The sequence below is a fragment of the Populus trichocarpa genome, chromosome 14, assembly GCF_000002775.5.
Source record: "Populus trichocarpa isolate Nisqually-1 chromosome 14, P.trichocarpa_v4.1, whole genome shotgun sequence".
In the NCBI taxonomy this organism is placed as follows: domain Eukaryota; kingdom Viridiplantae; phylum Streptophyta; class Magnoliopsida; order Malpighiales; family Salicaceae; genus Populus; species Populus trichocarpa.
The window spans coordinates 680,466-696,125 of NC_037298.2; the positions used below are offsets into that span (position 1 = coordinate 680,466).

Consider the following 15,660-nt stretch of genomic DNA (forward strand, 5'->3'; position numbering starts at 1 on the left):
TTTATGTTAGAATTATACTTTATAAGAAACTTGATGGTTATTTTCATGGATTGGATGGAATAACCAAAAATCACATATAAATATTGATATTAAAAATCACATATAAAACAAGTTTGAGAACCGGTTGTACTTGCAAATAACTTGGCAACCGTTTGCTTACATAATAATAATACAACATTTTAAACTGTATTTAAATTAAAAAAAATATTATAAACATTATTTTTCTCGAGTAAATCATAATTTGAACTGTACATAGTCTAAATGCTTCAAACAATGGGTTGTGAGCCGGTATCTTTTCCGAAAATGCCACAGCCTGGTGTGGTGGATTTGGCCCGTCCATTTTCAGAACTCACGCAACAATTTCTGCTTTGATAGCACCTGGACTGGGATTTTCGAGGATGAAGGGAGCAATGTGTCCAATGTTGTTCAATTCTATCACTCCTGATTTGTAGGCTTTGGGAAGGTGGTTTGAACTTTGAATATGTTTTGGCGTGTCTAATGTTGATTAGTCTAGGTTCAAATTAATGCTTAGAATTTGAGATAATGCGGGTGCTATGATTAGTACAAGTGACTTGTTCTTTCTAGAAAGCTGGTGACTGATCTCTAGGGCTTTGCTTGATATTATATTATCAAGTATCAACAAAAATATATATGCTGTTTAACAATGATTGACTAGTTAAAAGATTGTGCTTAATTAGTGTTTTAGAACAGAAAAAAATAAATATAGAAATGAATTTTATTATTTTTAAAAAATTTGAACTTTATTTATTAAAAAATAATCAAACACTAGCTATAGACATTGCTTATATAGTTTTTCTCTCATCAAAACCCATAACTTGGCAGAAAAGAAGAAAGAGGAGCAGGAGAAATCAAGATCCAGTTCCAAAATTGTAGGAGGGAGAATATTAAACATGCCGAGCACAAGAGAATTAGACAAAGATATTGCAACTTTAGCAAGACATGAAATTTGTCTACGCGAGGCACGGCTACCAGCCGAGCACGCCAAGCTTAACCACCGTAGGCCCACAAATATTCTCTGTCCCATCAGAGTTGATTAGTGATAGAACTCAATGGCTGTGATTGCAAGTAGTCAAACTCACACCGAAAGTTAAGATGGTCAAATTTGCTTCCAGTCCCTCACATTAATGGGTTCTTAAAAAATGGAATGCATGTCATTATGCTTGGGCCCATCCATCCCTGGCCCCGAGATCATGTTAAATTGTTAAAAACAAAAACAAAAAACAATTAAAATAAATAAATTGCTGATTATTAGGTCAAAATTCAAAAGAGGAAGTTGTATTTTTGGTCATCGATCTTTTACTTTTTTTTTTGTTTAAGTACATTACCTTTAATTTTACTTATTTAAGTTACTGATTTTTTATTTTTCTTTCTAACATGGTACCTAGCATTAAGTTAATGTGTTGGATGATGACGTGCCTGTAATTTATTTGGTGACACGTGACGACCTAATTAAGGTGGCATGCCCTCATAATCAATGATTTTGAAAAATATTGTATGATCACATAATCAGAAAGCATATATAATTGCCTGCCCTTAAATTCTAATTGAATGAATTTTCACCGATTTCATCGGATTTGTCCAATTTCTCAGATCATTAAGTTTATGAATGAATCTGTTCGACTAGAACCCATTCGAGAATTTCAAGGAAGGCACATTTTGATGCAATGCATATAGTATAATTTATTTTTATCGATAAAAAAACTCATTCTATCTTATATTTATTTTTTATAAAATAAATAAAAATAATAAAATTCAAACTTATAATTATTTATTCATTAAAATTCTAATACTATATTAAAAAATTTAATCTCCCTCTTAATTTTGTTATAGATTTGGAGAAGCTACCACCTCTTAGTTCTGTTAACAAGCTCTCCTGCAAAGTCCCAGTATCGAACTCACTAGTCCTCTTTGATTTGATGCACCATCACAACAGGGTGCGTGCGTGGTCATGGAAGGTTTTCAAGTCAATGATGGCACTCGTAACGATAATCTGTCTCGTCAAAAATCTCCTCCTGCGTGCAGAAAAGATTAGCAGGGTTATAAATCTTTGAATGAACTGAAAATTAAGTCGGCAGGCAAGAAGAAAACAACAAAATCACGTACTTGTAGTATCTCTTCAATGACATCTTCGAGTGTTATTATGCCAACAGCCTCCCTTTGGGTAAGCACCGGGAGCGGGTTGTCATCAATGTGCAGGACTTCAGAGTGGACTCCATTTGACCATCTCTTGCTCTTGTAGGCTTCCCTCTCGAACTTTTCTTCACTAGACAAACTACTCTTCGATTTCTTGATCCCTTTGTTCTTCAAACATATCTTCGGTGGGTGCCTTTCACCATCAATGTCGACCCTCACGTCTCTCACTGTATTATACATGATGCATTTGTTAGGGAATAGAAACAAAAGAATAGCAAGCTAACAAGTCAGTGTCTACCATGAGTTGCATTTTCACCAGCTAATTGCTTAGCGTCACTGCCCTCTCTTATGACCACAGCCATATGGCTATGACCTTTCTGAAACTCATTTAGTATGTCATATAGAGGCATTGACTCTGAAACCCTGGCACATAAAACATATTAACAACATTAGTTTCTTCATATCGTGTACCTTTGATATATTGAATAATTCTTTTGAACCACCTGTAACAGAGCTTTCGGTATAGGAAGAATGGACTACCTGGGGATTTTGCGAATAGTGACATTCTTCACAGGAACCTCATCTTCTGGATGGACAGTTAATAAGTTTTTTACCTACCATTTGTTTAGAAAGAGTGAATTATGAGTTGCACAACGAAAACAAAGAACTACTGAGAGCTTCGAATTCTAATGCCTAGACGACCTTAGTTTTTTTGGCAAAATTGTGCCATAATATAACCAATAATGCATCCAAGAAAATGCATGTTAAGGGCTCTGCTGATTAAGACATGCAAAATGAAGTAGGCTAAGTAAATAATGCATGTATGATGTTGAGATGTGTATATATTTATAGCACATAGATATTGTACATGCAAAAATCACATAATTAGCTTTAGGTAGCAGACACTAAGGTAGTGTTTGGTTGTTGTCTCGAGATAGAAAAAATAAAAACTGGAACATTTCGATTTGAAAAGACAGGAATTCACTAATAAACTGTAGCCTAACTACTAGTTAGTATGAAGATGATGCACTAGTACTCTCAAGAAATTATGCCAAATTAACTTATGAAGAAATTACCAATACAAGTCCAATAATGTTTCTTGGTTGCTCATTATAGACTGGCACTCTGCTATGCCCCTGCTCCAAAATTAACCTCATCAGAGCCCTGCACGTTAACGCTTCAATAAAATCACATGTCGTTGGCAAGAAACCAATTCTTCATAATGCTTTAGTTTTACAAAAATTCATCATACCTATCAAATTTAGCATTTATATCAACAGAAAAGGTTTCTGATATGGGAGTCATTGCATCCCTTGCGGTTTTCCCTGTGAGTTGAAGCGCCCCTGCAATGATCGTTGTTTCGTCGCGAGTTAGCTCTCCTCCTTTCCCAGCCTGCATATCATCAGCAAGAAGAATGGATAGGAATACTTTTTCCATGATTTCTTCTGAAGATATCGAGAAAAAGGAATACTTTGATGTTGATGAACATGATTATACATACCTCATTGCCATGAAAGTCAACAAGCGTCTCCAGCTCAGATCGGCGGAAAAGAGACATGTCTCCTTTCCCGAGAAAATAGTCCAGTAGCTGGAGAAATATTCACAGAAGTGAGTGAGGACCCTCATGCAATCAAACCTTATATGAAGTGAACTCTCTCGTTTCTAGTTTAGAAGGTTGAGTACCAAGGTAAGAAAGAAAATAATTTTCTTGGAAAGTCTACAATTTTCACCTTGCTTATTGGATATGCAATAGGAAAGCAAATCATGACGAGAACTTGGACAACTGGAGCCAACGCTGCACCGATTGCCAAACCATAGCGAGAACAAATAGCTTGGGGTATAATCTGTGTATAAAAATAAGAGAAAGTTTACATAAGAAGGGTTACAAATGATTTCTGTGCATGGAAGCTATATAGTTTAGCCTTGGCTGCCATTTCCTTCAAGAACACCAATTGAAATATATGGTTGTATCTAAAGCAATAAAGCTATCAACTCTGTGAGATCTCCAAGGGTGGTCTCAGCTACACTTTGAAGCAAGGTCCCGTGTGGCTCAAAATTCTCAATAATATAGCCACAAATTGACTGCAGTATATCCATCTATACAGACTCAAGATTCTGGTGTGATTGTTGGAGATCAGACACACGCACACAAAACCTAGTTAGGGCCAAGATACGAAACTAACCTCACCAAAGAACAGTATCAAGGTCACTGAGATAAGAATGGCACCCCAAGCTGATACCAAACTATCCAAAAATACAGGGAGTGCCTGCAAGACCAACCGGTTAAGAGATCATATAACTTTGACCATGCAGGATGTTTAAAGAAATTAGTGTTTGACAGCACTGTTGTTGATCATTACCTCCATTGCAGCAGCATTGCAGATTAGTAAGGTACAAAGCAACAGATGCTGTCTCTTAACAACCGGCAATATTTTTACTGTTACAGAAAAATCAGCAGCAAACAATTGTATGCTTTTGAGCTCAGTTTCTCTATGAAAATTTACAATCAAGCAATAACTTCCATAATGGATATCGATTAACCAAACAAAAAAGTATCACACAAATATCTGTTTAATGTGATCTTTCTAGTTGCTATCTTTTTTTATCTTAAACAGGAGCACTCTTCAATTTCTTCACTGTTACAGAAATATATCCAAATGTGAGGATGGATCTAGTCTTATTTGGAGCTAGCCAAAATGAATCATTGTAGTATAAAACTCAAAAGCTTTCCCTAAAAGCTAATCAATCTAGCTAATAATAACCTTGATAAGGAAATTAAGATTTATTTATCTTAAAAATAGATAATTAAAAAAATGTTATGCTGCACTCGAACTCGAACCGAGATGCTCTTCAGACACGAACTCTCGCAGCTCTGAAAGACAGGCAGGAGTTGAAAAACTAAATCTACAATGAATGGACTGAAGAACTAAGACTTTCCTTCTTTTAATGTAATTATTCCTACCCTTTGTCCTTAAAGAGATGCAACAGTCACAATGCATAGAACAAGCTAAGCATTAAAATAAATAAATTAATTGTAAGTAAATTAATCACTATACAATCATATGAAACAAAAAAAATATATATAATTACTTGCATGTTTACGATCATTAGGCGTTCCAGACTTGGCGAGAACCTCAAGATCAACAAGGCTCATAGACATGAGTCCTAACGTAAGTCCAGACATCATCCCAGCAAACAATACTAGAAAAGCCACAACTGCGACCCGACTCCAGAACCCAGCTCCACAGCATCTATACTCAAACCCCATTCGATTTCAAATTTCTCTCCTTTCTTTTATTATTTGCACACTCCTCTTTGGTTAGTATTAGTATATGAGTATCCACATGTGTACCAATTTATGACGAGGTGATTTGTGAAAAAAGGTTGAGCTACTTCTCGGAGAAGACTAGAATAAAATCAGATTCTGAAGCTTAGTGGAACTCCAAGTTGAAATATCGGGAACATTGGAACATTGCCTCTCTGTAACTAAATAATTGCTTTTCTATGAACAAATTATCAATAAATTAGTGTGAAAAGAAAGTGAAGGGAAAAGGAGTAAGAGCTAGCTGGCTGTTGAATGTTGGGGCCTTGATATGGACCGTCATCATCCAATATTTGCCCCCAAAAAAATCAGGGAAAAAATTTAAAAATAAAAAAAGAGAGAGAAAAGGCAAAAAGAAAAATGCCAAATAAGAGTCTTGGATAGAGGGCCAAGCCTATGCTTGTTTTTCTGGGCCATACAATCAAGCTTGCCTTTCCAAAAAATTGGAAAAGGTCCAATAATCAACATCTTTGTAGTTTGTCCTGCCTAGTTAAGTTTCCCAATGTTGATTCTGTGTAATTGGCCGGAAGAACAAACGGATTTTTAGGTTTTCTTTGGTATTGTTTGAAAATTTTTAATTTTTTTAATTTTTAATTATATTTTTAATTTTTGAATTGTTTTGATTTACTCATATCACAAATAAATTTTAAAAATTAAAAAAAAATATTATTTTAATATATTTCCAAACAAAAAACACTTTAAAAAACAATATCTACTACACTATCTAACATGCTTTTAATAAAAAATAATCTTTTTTTTTTAAGTTTTTTTGATCATCTTATTGAAAACTAGTTAGAAAAAAAAATCCAATAATTAAGAAAACCGTAGTTAATTAGACCAGACTGTATGATAAATTTTCATGGAGTAGAAATAGTAACTTCGATGACTGGTTTTTTCTAGTCATGTAAATAATCCCCTTAGTTAAAAATCGTAGGATCAATATTTGTTTTTTAAATAATTCATCTTAAAAAAATGGAGCAACACTATTTTATAAATCATTTTCTCCGTGATCGTTTAAACGCCGGGTTCAACAAAAATAAAATAATTTCCTTCTATAAAGGGAATTTTGCAAGTATTCCTGTATTCTACTCAAAATTATAGTTAAATATACTTTTTTGTTTGTTCAGAATTGAGTTTTGATGTTTTTATATATTAGGCATCAAAATATATATTTAGTTTATATTTTTATATAAAAGAAAAATAAATGATAAATTAATGTAAGCATCGTATCCTGTGTGCTTGCCTTCGTTTACTATTTTTACTGGATGCGAAAACAAAAATTAACCAATAAAAGAAAAGAGAAGAGAGATATATTAAAAATAATAGAAATTATATTTTAAAATTTTTAAAATTAAAATATTGAATTGAGATGATTTTTTAACATAATAACAGAGTCTTAATAATTAAGAGATCATAAATTCAAATCTTATTATCCCTATAAAAATAAAGTACAAAATAGTATAGATATATACCAGTTTCAAGCTCAAAAGATTCGGTTAAGTGAATGCATTAGAGAATAATATAAATTATATTTTGAGATTTTATCTAATAATTTTAGTTATTTTTAATTTAAAATTTTAGATTGAGATGATTATTTACAAGGTTTTTCAATGTTTTTCACCATTGGATAATATATTTCAAGCAAGCTGCTGCTGACTTCTGAAAACTGAAAAAACATATAACGTTTCAGGGGGGGGGGGGGGGGGGAATTTGACACTATCTTTATTGAGAGAAGAGGGAAAGATGTACACAAGAAAAAAAAGGTCTGGCCTCTGCAAATATAGCATCACCACACATTCTTGCCAACATAATAGTATCAAAGTGGTGTGTGCGAGGAAGAGATTCAGATTCCTGCTGTCGACTGCTCAGTGCTCCACTATCTTACGAGAACAAGGCAAGTAGGAAACGCAGTTAAATCTGTTGTCATGAATTAAAGAGAGAGCTGTTGAAATGCTGACAAGCCACATGAGAATAATAGCTCTAACAGAGAGTTTGGAATCTTTGGTTATCTACTATTCTAATCAATTCTAATGCACACTTTGAACACAATGAAAGAAATGGTTGTATTTTTACGAATCTGATCTATTCCTATATGATGGAAAATTTATGTATCTTTAACATAACTCCAAAATTGTTGTTGAGTTTTTGAGTTGAGGTTGTTAGTTGATGCTGTGCCCACTAAGGTGATAATATTACTAGCTGCTGATCTTCCTTGAAGTGAAAGAACTGAAAGTTCAGCTAACTATTATCACCAATAATCCCCACAAGAGCACCGCCCATCCTCAAAGCAATGAAATCTATAGGCATCCCTTACAGTAATTTTTCGACGAGCAATAGCCGACATAAATTTGATTGCATTGTGGCAATCCCCACATATCCTCAGGTTTTTCACCACAAGTAAAGGCTCCCCATGTTTTGTAAAAAGAAGTCCGAATGCAACTGCTAGCTTCTCGCTATGATGCGCTAACATAATCTCTTTCTCTTGTTCCCCTGTTTCATCGTCTTTAACAAAAGCCCATCTCACATCTGGCACATACCCAGCTCTCTTCATCTTGACAAACATCTCATCCAAGTACATGTGAATTTCCTTTATCCTTGGATGCGAATTATCTTCAGCCACAAACACATGCACCCTTTTGTTTAATTCAATCCAACTACAGCCTGGTTTCTTCCTTATGCCTCGATCTCGCATAAGCTTTCTAATTCTTGCTGCCTCTTCCCATTTTCTGGCAGCGGAATACATACTTGCAAGCATGATATAGGGTACAGCATTTGTAGGTTCCAGCTGCAAAAACTGGTTTGCTGCCTTCTCAGCTAGCTCCATATTTCCATATTTCCTACAAGCACCAAGTAGTGCAGCCCAAGCTGCAGATCCAGGGCTAAAGGGCATGGTGTCAATCAGCCTCTCAGCTTCACTCAACTTGCCAGCTCGACCCAAAAGATCAATCATGCATGAATAATGTTCTGCTTCAGGTTCGATCCCAAATATATCTTTCATCATATTAAAATACTTCTTGCCCTCCTCAACTCTTCCAGTGTGTGCACAAGCAGAAAGGATAGAAACCAAGGTTATACTTGTAGGGGCAATACTAGCTGCAAGCATCTGTTCGAAAAGGTTTAGTGATTCAGTTCCAATTCCATGTTGAGCATAGCCTGCAATAATGGAATTTAATGTCACAGTGTTATGTTGGGGCATCCTCTGAAATAATTTTCTTGCATCTTGAAGGTTTCCGCACTTTGAATACATTGTCACAAGTGCATTATTTACTGAAATTTGATTTGAAGGGATCTCAGATTTCATTGCCAATGCATGGAACTGTTTTCCCTGAGAAGGAGATGATAAATTAGAGCACGCGCTAATTGCACACACAAAGCTACAATCATCTGGCCAATAACCTGCACGCTGCATCTGTCTAAAACATTCAAGAGCCTCCACAGATAGCTCCTTATTCTGTGAATATCCAGAAATCATTGTATTCCAAACAACCAAGTCTGATCCACAAATCTCTTCAAATACTTTCCTTGATTCTGACATGCCAGCTCCACACTTTGCATACATGTCAATCAAACCGCTTCCTACGTGACGATTTTTATTAAACCCAGTTTTGATCGCCTTAGCATGGAACTGAAGCCCCCCGGACAAATCCTCCACACATGAAAAAGTCGTTAAGACACTCGCTAGAGTAAACATATCAATTTCAAAACCCCTATGAACCATATCTCGATACAATGCTAAAGCTTTAAGCCCCCTTTTATGCTGCCCATATGCCACAATCATAGAGTTCCAAGAAACCTCATCTCTAACTTCCTCTCCCATCCCATTAAACACCATTTCTGCCTCCTCCAAAATCCCATTTTTACTATAATAAGTAAGCAGAGAATTTTTCACCGAAACATAGGAATCGAAACCGGACGAAAAGGCCAGAGAATGCAACTGTCTAATCAAACCAACATGATTGCAGCAAGCAGTGATCACTCCAGAAAAAGTGAATCCATCCATGACAAGACCCATCTCTCTCATTTCCCCAAACAAACTTAACGCAGATAAAGTATCCCCACGATCCGCGTAAGCATTAATGAGTGTGTTAAAAGAAACAAGGTCTGGTTGGGGTATTTGATCAAACAAGTGGTGTGCAACATGAATGAGTGATTCTTTAGCATAAGCAGCAATGAGAGCATTAAAAGAAAAAACATTTGGTTCATGGGTTTGGTTAAAAGCATGGTGAGCAGTGGTTAGGAGGTTGCATTTGGAGTAAAGGAGGATGAAGTGGTTGGAGAGATAGGTTGAGGAAGGTATTAGAGATTTGAGGTAGATAGTATGGAGGGATTTTCCTGTTAAGAGGTCTTTGTTGGCTATGCATGATTTCAAGATTTGGCGAAAGCTTTGCAGGGTCCATGAGAATTGGGTCATCTGAAGTCTAAAACTTCTCAAAAGCTCTGGACAATTGCCCCTTCCTCAATGGTTTAACGCCCTTCCATAACTCGAGCACTAACTCGGGCTGCGGGTTGTTGTTATCTGTGATTCCAGTCATTTTCTCAAAATCTTATTATTGCACAAGAACATATGGTCAATGCTTGGTCACGAGGACAACACAGAATTTCACAGCTCAATTGCTATTAAAAATGTCTAGGAGATTACCAAAAGGATTTGTTGAAAGTTTTGTAACTTTCTTTTATTCCAGTTTTTTCCAACAAAAACTAACGTTAAGTTGCATTGATACACTTGCATGGAGTTATGAGTTATAACTCCTTTCTTATATCAGGCTTCATGGACCTTGGATCAGGCCTACCCATCATGAACGGATCAATCTTAATCCAAATCCAACATTTTCCACTTGGACAGGATGTTCCCATGAGCCCACATGTATTTTGATAGTTGTTATAATGTAAGTATCAGGTAATGTTTGTATGTGGCAGCGGTAGAGGAAATATATTTTTTATTTTAAAAATATAAAAATTTACTGAAAAAATATTCAAGAGACATGTTTATTTTCTATCTCTATTTTTATTTTATTAACCAAACATTTTTTACTGTTTTTGTCATTTTTATCCTAAAACAATAATCAAATGCTACCATAAAAATGTAGATTATTTTATTTTATTTATGTTTCATTGTATCCCATATATTTTTAATTATATTGGATTAAACGACCTAATCCCTTAAGGTTATATTGAATAATTTAATATAAATTGTCTTTTTTCACCCGCTCAAGTTCCAAACTGTCAAATCTATTAGTTCCCTGACACATCTTATAAGCTATTTATCTTCGCTGTTATCAGAAGCATACAAAAATATAACATATTACAAGGAATTTAAAAGTTACTAAGGCTATTTTCATATTTTAGTCTCAAAAGAAACTCACTCAATAAAAATATATGGATTGATCTTCATTTTCTTTATTGGTAGACTAAAGTACACAGTGGAGATTACATGTTTCAATGATGACTATACTATTTAGAAGAAATATACATATCATTTTTAGCAGTGTCTGTTTGAAAACGCTGCAACAATGTATTTCCAAACAGTCCGTCTCTTCATTTAGCTAAGATTTTGAAGGATTGGAATTGCAAAGGCAATTATTGGCGATGGAGCTATAAAAGTTAAAACCCAATAAAAATATTTTATTAAAATATAATATAAATCATATCTTAAAATCTTATCTAACAACTTAAATTTTTGAGTTGAGATGGTTTTTTAATATGATATCAGAACTTTAATAACCAAACGGTTATCAATTTGAATCTCATCATCCTATTTATTTGATAAAAATTAAATATAATATAATGTAAACATATACGAGTTAAATAATATAAATTATATATTAAAATCTTACTTAACAGATTATTTAACTTAATTCCAACAAGAGCAAGTGACAGGATTAAACCTGTAACATGCACCCTGTGGAAGCAAGACAGAACTTATGCTAATGTCTAAGTCTGTTGGGTAATATATGCACAATGGGTCCATTTCTTAATGGATTTAAGGGCTCTATGAAAGAGTGATCTGCATATCTGCCCATTTCACTTCGATTCAGTATTCAAAATGACAAAAAAGTGTTGAAATCTATGTTAACTTACAGAGTCACCGGGCCAAGACTTTAGCTGTCAGAAGTAACCCAACGGACACATGTTCTCGGCACTCCAACTAGCCCTGGGTCCATTGATTGACTCAATGGGCCTTCAATCTCTACACTCACCGTTAATCCTAGTTGGGTCTCAATCCTGAACCCCCACCACTTCAGATACTTATATTTATATATTTTTTATGAAATGATCTGTAACTCACCCAACCTAGCAATAGTTTTTCTGATTTTTCAAAAAAAATATCGAGATCGGATTCCTTTAATAATGAAAAAAAAAGTAATATTCCGTTTTAAGATAAAAAAACAAAAATAATTGGGATAAAGAAGACGTGTCTCTTTTTTTTAATATTTTTATATAATTGAATAATTATTTTGATGTATTTTAAATAAAAAATACTCTTAAAAAATATTTTATACCACAATACTAAACCCGTACGTATTTAAAGAAGAGTCTGGAAACAAGAGTCGGTATCCAAGGTGTAACAATACATACACGATTAGCGTGCAAATAACATTGAAGGGCAACGCATATATTGAACAATTATCACTGGAGTGTAGGCCATACACGAGGAACCGAAATCACTTTCAAGCTAGGCTGGACTGAGTGCCCATCGAAGGTACAATATGGGAAGCTGCATGGCTTGGTTGGAACTGTTTGATTTGGAGAAGTCCTTGTAAGTAATTGGAAAGAGGTTTTTATAACTGAGACCACTTGTTGTTTGATTTTGTATGCTCTCCATGCTTGATTGTTACCCCCCATAATGACCCCCTTGGATATATCCAAGACAGAACGTCGCAGCAAGTTTGACATGAACATGCAAGGCTTGTACTGGCTCTGCAGCATGGGTCCTCGGTTTATAAATCTCTACTGTGACTTTGAGAGCAACCAGACTAGACTTTCCTCGACGTCGAATTGCGTGTATTTATTTAATGAATTGAAGGTCAACTAGATGCTAAACTCAACATGTTAATTCAAATAGGATAAGAATTCCTTGATTGTTTATCATCATTGTAATCTTCAAATGTTGTATTATTTTTTTGGAAGGTAAAAAGCTTTGCATCCCTTCCCTCCTATCACAAAATTTTCCCAAACAAACTAAATACTAGACTTATTATCTTAGATAATATTACATTATATATAGTTTACATACATTATTATAGGATTTTTTGTGTTAATTATAGGTGAGCCATACCCATTATTACTGTATATTTACGTACCTTCTCAATTAATTTAGGTTTGGTTGCTATAAGTGCATATTTACCTTCTCAACTAGTTTAGACAATTAATTTCATATGCAATACAGACAAACTCTTTCACTTATTCTTGTGTTTTGTTATGGTATCACAGTAATAAACAATTTTTTTTGTCGTTTTCTTTTAAGTTTTCTGCTAGCTTATTAGTGTTCGAGGGAACCCCTACCTTTCCTCTTCACGGTGTTTCACTTTTGTTTTGCTGCACCTACATTATACTCCTAATCCATTATTTCTGGTGTTCGCATCCTTCGTGACACCTCCTATGCTATTAAATCTACCATCATTTGACTCGTTCGCAGTCCACTGTTCTTGGTAAAAGCTCGTATGTTTGTTTTCTTCGTCAACCATCTTCTCCTTCACTAGCTAGCCTTCTGTTAGCTTCGTTCAATCGTTTCTTGTCGTTACGAGCAATATTTACTTGAATTTATAGGTTCCAATCCATGTTAAATTGAGGTCTGTAAGAAGTTGATTGCTAACGGTCATTATATTAAATCTGTGCCATATCCAAAACATCTCTTAAAGCGATTTGGCTTGCTAGGTATGTAGACATCTAAGAACTCAACGAAACGCTGATAAAGTTTTTCACGTCTAAGGTTCAGAGTCGTTATGGTTCGAGGAGGGGGTAATGTTCAAGTTACGGTTTTGCTGAGAGCGAGAATATTGAGGGGGAAGCTAATACCAGAAAACTGAGAAATACAAATAAAAACATTCATATTGCAATGATTTTTATTGAAAAAATTTTTATTTTTATATCCATCGATAAATACTAATAGAAAAATTCATTGGTAAATACCGAGGGATTTGCAGTGCGAAAAAAAAAGAAGCAAATAGTATGATGACATGTAACTTTTACATATGGCATTACCAACGGTAAAGTATATCTGTAAATATGCCGACAGAAAAATCTCCTTTGTATATATCGAGAGGTTTATGGAGGGTATTACAGTGAGATTCCAACAGGCAGATCGTATGGTGATGCGATATTTTTACAGACAGAATGACCGACAGAGTTACTAACAAAATAATTTTGGTGATACTTAATTTTTTATTACAAGATAAACAATTTTCCACGTGATTCAGAACACATGTAAGTACTGTTTAATTAATCTTATCTCTTAGGATACTTAATTTCATTACACATTTCTCATTAACTATTCATGGTTGTACTTCATATACCGGGTTTATCAACTAGGAGGAAATGCTAGTGTTACTTTGTATTTACTAAGTCTGAGTTTTGAAAGAAAGTTGAAGTCCGATAACGAGTATTTCATCAATGGACATGTGTTTTAAACTGAAGAATATGAACAAGGTAGAAAGACATTTAACAGTGATGTTTGTGTTAAGGGATCGACTTCTAATGAGTTTGAAATTGACTACTATAAAAAGTTGGAAGAGGTCATTGAATTGCAACATCATAGCGAGCAAAATAAAGTATTTTTATTCAAATGTTATTTCCATGACACCACTGACAAAAGAATTAGAGTAGATCCTCATCATGGTTCGATCAAAATTAATTCAAAAGTTAGACTCTGCAACGTCAACAATGTTTTTGTTTTCGCTAAACAATGTGAGCAAGTTTATTACACATATATTCATTCCTTTAAAAATGATCGTTCAAGAGTTGATTGGAACAACTCAGTCAGTATATTCAAGAGAGAATTGGAAAATAATTACTACAAATATCACTGTTATTGTTAACTCGTCGACAGAATTACAGATGTTATTTTATCGGTGATATGTTATATTTACATATAGTTTTCATGTCGGTGATAAGTTAAATTTACCGATAGAGCTACTTACGGAATAAAAAGGGTATATTTTTTGTACGCTTTATCCATTTGTAAATTCATAGGTATATTTATTATCGATGGACTCACTATCAATTTATAAATTATTGACAAGAGTTTTTTTAATAAATTATTTCTATTTATCAGTCTATCAATAACATATAAATTGATGAATTATTAGGGTAAATATTGATAGAAATTTCTGTCAATAAAACTATTAAATTTAGTAGATCCCGGAAGTAGAATGAAGGGATATATTGATGTGGTGTACATCTAGAAACGGAGAAATTATATTGATTTGACTTGGTCGGTTTTAATAATTTAAAATAAAGGCTTAAACTACAAATGCATAGACTGGAAGGCTCAAACAATGAAAGAAACGGAGAACACATAATGCTACATCGTACACATGACATTCAATTCAATATCCTCAAGTTGATATATTTGTTGTACCATTGGGGTTAGGTGTTCTTTTATAATTAAGAGGTAAAGGAGTTCAAAAACTCACCATATATAGTTGGATCAAATTGTACTCGAAAGATCATTTTCAGAAAGTTCCTGATTCCTCAGTAATTAAGGGTTTTTTCTTATATATCGTCTACTGCACATTTCATCTGTTGAAAATGATTATCTAAATATATAGTTGAAGTTCAAGATCATGTTCTTCTTAACAACAAAGATTTTGCACGCAGCAAAGTTTTGATTACCTAGAGAGGCCTAATTATGCACATACTTCCGTCACATCCACATCATGAATTAAAGCTAGGGTACTAGTAGCCACAAGGATAAGGACCAGTCGGCAATTGAAATCGTAAGAAAGTGAAGTTGGGTTTATCTCATCATCCCAGCGCTTCGTATTTCCATGCAGAAAAGAAGCTAGTTATCATGCTACTAGCTACATGCACCTAGCGAGGTTCTTGACCAATAATTTTTCCCACTTCTGGGCCAAATTCAACCATTCTAATCGCTTACTTCATTTATAAGAGTGGCAACTTGATAGTATCCTTATTCGTGGGACATTCAACTGCCATAGCGTCCCAAATCAAACTTTGAGTTTTGA

At 34.3% G+C, this 15,660-nt stretch overlaps 2 protein-coding genes across 4 annotated transcripts; both read right to left on the reverse strand.

Moving 5' to 3' along the window:
* Window positions 1-1,675: 1,675 nt before the first annotated feature.
* On the reverse strand, window positions 1,676-5,687 carry LOC7488852 (DUF21 domain-containing protein At2g14520). 3 transcript variants are annotated; one of them, XM_024584919.2, is made up of 11 exons: window positions 5,245-5,687; window positions 4,515-4,591; window positions 4,338-4,421; window positions 3,885-3,998; window positions 3,656-3,742; window positions 3,407-3,546; window positions 3,231-3,318; window positions 2,695-2,768; window positions 2,471-2,577; window positions 2,125-2,381; window positions 1,676-2,033 (listed from the first exon to the last, which is right to left on the reverse strand). In XM_024584919.2, exons 1-11 carry the CDS (start codon window positions 5,420-5,422, stop codon window positions 1,986-1,988), a joined length of 1,254 nt encoding a protein of 417 aa, XP_024440687.1. In that variant the 5' UTR covers window positions 5,423-5,687; the 3' UTR covers window positions 1,676-1,985. The 3 variants fall into 3 exon arrangements, with proteins under 3 accessions (XP_024440687.1, XP_002320671.1, XP_024440688.1); XM_002320635.4 differs by having other exon boundaries at window positions 2,453-2,577; window positions 5,245-5,683; XM_024584920.2 differs by having other exon boundaries at window positions 2,453-2,577; window positions 5,249-5,317.
* Window positions 5,688-7,222: 1,535 nt separating this feature from the next.
* On the reverse strand, window positions 7,223-10,189 carry LOC7497310 (pentatricopeptide repeat-containing protein At3g49710). The gene has a single exon (XM_002320636.4). It carries the CDS (start codon window positions 9,885-9,887, stop codon window positions 7,725-7,727), a length of 2,163 nt encoding a protein of 720 aa, XP_002320672.3. The 5' UTR covers window positions 9,888-10,189; the 3' UTR covers window positions 7,223-7,724.
* Between the last annotated feature and the right edge of the window lie 5,471 nt (window positions 10,190-15,660).

Excerpts from the sequence above, each read along its gene's own strand:
- LOC7488852 (XM_002320635.4), bottom strand. The coding sequence starts at position 5,422 with ATGGGGTTTGAGTATAGATGCTGTGGAGCTGGGTTCTGGAGTCGGGTC. Across the intron at positions 4,422-4,514 it reads GCAATGCTGCTGCAATGGAG|GCACTCCCTGTATTTTTGGA; the intron begins GTAATGATCAAC and ends TTGGTCTTGCAG. Across the intron at positions 2,769-3,230 it reads ACATTATTGGACTTGTATTG|GTAAAAAACTTATTAACTGT; the intron begins GTAATTTCTTCA and ends AACAAATGGTAG.
- LOC7497310 (XM_002320636.4), bottom strand. The coding sequence starts at position 9,887 with ATGACCCAATTCTCATGGACCCTGCAAAGCTTTCGCCAAATCTTGAAA.